We start from the raw sequence: 3,582 nt of genomic DNA, 5'->3' as shown, positions 1-3,582 counted from the left end.
AAACCCAAAAGAAAGAAAGAAAATTTAAGAGTACAAAGGGTCCTAAGAGGGCTCAGTGGGTAGAGGGCTTGGCCAGCATGCAGAAAGCCCAGAGTTCCATGCACAGCACCACACAAAACCAGGCAAGGTGATGCGTGCCTATAATCCTAAGCTCAGAGTCCAAGTCATCCTTGACTGCATAGCCTATATCAATATATCATTGACATATATGAGACCCTACCTTAAAACAACACAAAAAGGACATAGAGCAAGATAAACCAGCACCTGGAAGCTGGGTGCCAGAAGGGAGGCCACAGTGAGAAACCATGGTTTCACAAGGAGGGAGGGAGGCAGAGGTCTGAAATGCTGCAGCCTCTACTGCTGCGGAGAGGATGGGCAAGAATGGAGTTAAGGGGAGGGAATAAGATGCTCTGATACCTGCAGGATTGCCAGGCCAGGGGTGAAGCCGGGTACCTGCTCCTGCATCTGAGTGACCCGGTTCTTCAGTCGCTCCCTTATTTGCCTAGAGGGAAAGAAAAGGTGGGAGTTACCACTTACTTCATGGCAAGCATAAGTGAGGCAGATCACTGGGTACGTCTCTTGGAAATTAAAACCACCTTCGCTGATGGGCATTATCAGGTGTGCATCTCATGGCCTTCCCACTGATTTCCCAAGCCTCGATTTACCTTAGATTGTTCTCTAGCTTCTAAGGATGACGAATGAACCAGAGGCAAGTACAGGGAGAGATGTTTAAAATATTTCAATTGGGGGCTGAAGATGTAGCTCAACAATTAAGAGAGAACTGCCATTGCAGAAGACCCAGCCTAGTGACCATCGTGATCTTAAGGGCCAGGCATGGTAGCTCAGCTACTCAGGAGGATCAAGGCTTCAAGGCTTGCTTGGGCCAAGAGGGAGTTCAAGGTCAGCCTGGGCAACGTAAGAGAGCCTGTCTTCCCCCCCACCCCTCACCCCCCAGACAGGGTTTCTCTGTGTATCCCTGGAAGAGAGCCTGTCTTAAAATAAAAAATAAAATCTGGGTGTATGGAGGGAAACTCCTGTAATCCCAGTATTCAATGAGACCGAAGCAAATTACTGGGCTTTTGAAGCCAGCTTGAACTATAGACAAGTATCAGGCAAGCTAGTGCATAGCAAAGACTATGTTGCAATAAAGAAAAAAAAAATTCACTGTTTTACTTCAAACTTTATTTCCAGTTAGTGACCTTGATTTTTTTCAAAGCATTACTCAACACAAGAATAAAGTTAAAAAAAAAAAAAAAACTAGGCCATAGTTTGAGTTTCTTCTGTTGTTGTTGCTGCTTTTCAACCGGATTTGACCTGGACCACAGAGGCAGCTCAGCTGTGAAACAAGAACAGGCTGCCTGGTAGCTGCCGGTGTCCACATCCCTGCAGTCCCAGCCTTTGCTGCTCCTCCTCAAGACAATGAGTCTGGTGTGAGGACAGAGCTGAGGGCCAGCTCTAAGCTCTGCTGCCAAGTTCCCAGGCTTGCCTCCTCTTCCCCCACTCCCTCTAGCCTGTCAATCAAAGTACTTGAGAACTGAGGTCAGACAACAGGAGCATAAAGTCCCTCGTGTCTACTGGGCAAGCTGGGTATGGTGCACAAGCCTTTAATCCCAGCAGCTGGGAGGTAGGAGCAAGAGGGTTGGGAGTGTGGGGTTATGGTCAGCTACCTGGTGAGTTTGAGTCCAGCCTGACTCAAAAACAAAGATGGGCCGGTGGTGACGCACGCCTTTAATCCCAGCACTTGGGAGGCAGAGGCTGGATGATTTCTGAGTTCGAGGCCAGCCTGGTCTACAGAGTGAATTCCAGGACAGCCAGGGCTCCAGGACTACACAGAGAAACCCTGTCTCGAAAAACCAAAAAAACAAACAAACAAAAAACAACCAACCAACCAACCAAACAAACAAACAAAAAAACCCCAAAGATGGAATAGGAAGACAGAGGAGCATGTGGTAGACCAATGTTTTCACCTCATCCCAAAAAAATCCAAGGAGCGTAATTACTAGAAAGACATAAAAAATGTCTCAAAGAGGAGGAGGAAGAGGAAGAGGAGGAGAAGGAAAAGGAGGAGGAGAAGCAACAACAGAACAGGTGGGCACTTCTAAGACGACTCCTTGCCAAGTAGGAAGGCAGGAGGCGTTCTGTACGCCACTCACAAATGAAACACAGGCTCACAACAGGCCAGTGGCTTTGCTCAAGCCAACTGGTGAGAAGATGAGCATGCGCCAGGACCCAGAGCAGGCACCTGCCGGCCACCTGGAAACTGGGAGCGACGGCCAGCACAGAGACTATTTGATTCTGGTGTGATGGGAGGCCATGAGAGGGTTTTGAACACAGATCACATGGATACATTGTTAGAATTTGTTCCAGTTGCTGAACTGGAAACAGAGCACAGTGGAGAGCAGATTACAGTGTGGCCCACAGGCTAACAGATTCTAGACCCATCTGCAGGAAAGGCGTAGAAGATGTCACAGCTACGTGGACTATGAGCTTTGGGGACTGTGAAGGTGAACTATCAGCTGGGAGCATGCTGAGGCTCAGAGCAGATTCCATGCCAACTCAGTCAAGCTAGTTACCGGATCTTCTAAAGACAAGAGCCTCCGGTTGGACTCTAGGGAGAAATATAAAGACTCAGCAGGTGGCAAAGCTATGGGAAGTGAGTGCCATCAGTGGTGAGCTGGAAAACACTGGTTTTACTCAGTATGCTAAGACTGGAGAACGGAATGTTCCAGAGTCCCATGCTACCATTTAAAAGAACCTAAGCTTGAAGTTTCTTTTTTTAAGGAAAAAGAGGTGTTGGTTGGGAATCATTTTCATTGACTGTTCTAAACTTTTCCTAACAGGCAGCTCTCTCTTCTGTGAATAAGCATGTTTTCACATATACAGGTATTTGTATGTATATGTATGTACATGCATGTGCGTGGATGTTGGAGGACAACGAATTTAGACTGGCTAACTAATAAAGCACTGGGCCTTAATCTATATAAATATCTTACCTTACTCCCAGCACTTGGGAGGCAGAAGCAGGCAGGTAATTAAGAGTTTAAGGCAAGCCTGTTCCTACATAATGAGGTCCAGGCTAGCCAGGGTTACATAGTGAGACATTGTCTCAAAGACAGATAAAATTACTATGTGTGTACACCACAGTATGTATGTGGTCAGAGGACAACTTGCCGGAGTCAGTTTTCCCCTCCCACACTGGAGGTCTTGAACTCCAGACGTCAGGCTCCGTAGTAAGGCCCTTCACCCACTGAGCCATCTCAGTGGCCCCTTTCTATCTCACCATAAGCTGCCTATTTCTATTGCTTTGAGTAAGAGAAGGTAAAGAAAAAGAGGAAAGCTAAGAGTCAGCTACAGCTAGAGCAATGGACGTTGAAGAGCAAACACAACTTCACCTGTCTTCAGGAAGCTGGTCTCAGACTATAGTAAATTAAATGGTAGTAATTTCTTCAATTTTTATAGCCCCAAATTTCTAGAAGTCTAAGTGCTGTGGCTGAAGAACTTCCCAATCACTGCACTCTTCAGTTGTGGGAACCCCCACACCTCTCCACTGCCCCCCACGCCTCTCCACTGCCCCCACGCCTC

General features: G+C 47.2%; 1 protein-coding gene across 1 annotated transcript in view; it reads right to left on the bottom strand.

Annotated features, from left to right (window-relative positions):
* The window catches only part of Mthfd1 (methylenetetrahydrofolate dehydrogenase, cyclohydrolase and formyltetrahydrofolate synthetase 1), a 71,995-nt gene that overhangs the window by 54,411 nt on the left and 14,002 nt on the right, over positions 1–3,582 (bottom strand). The window contains exon 2 of the mRNA XM_031356422.1: positions 418–502. Coding sequence (XP_031212282.1) covers positions 418–502 — 85 coding nt within the window. The remainder of the gene's footprint in view (positions 1–417; positions 503–3,582) is intronic.

The sequence above is a fragment of the Mastomys coucha genome, unplaced genomic scaffold, assembly GCF_008632895.1.
Source record: "Mastomys coucha isolate ucsf_1 unplaced genomic scaffold, UCSF_Mcou_1 pScaffold6, whole genome shotgun sequence".
Lineage (NCBI taxonomy): Eukaryota > Metazoa > Chordata > Mammalia > Rodentia > Muridae > Mastomys > Mastomys coucha.
The sequence above is the reverse complement of the archived record's forward strand: the minus strand, read 5'-3'. Positions and strand labels throughout refer to the sequence as shown.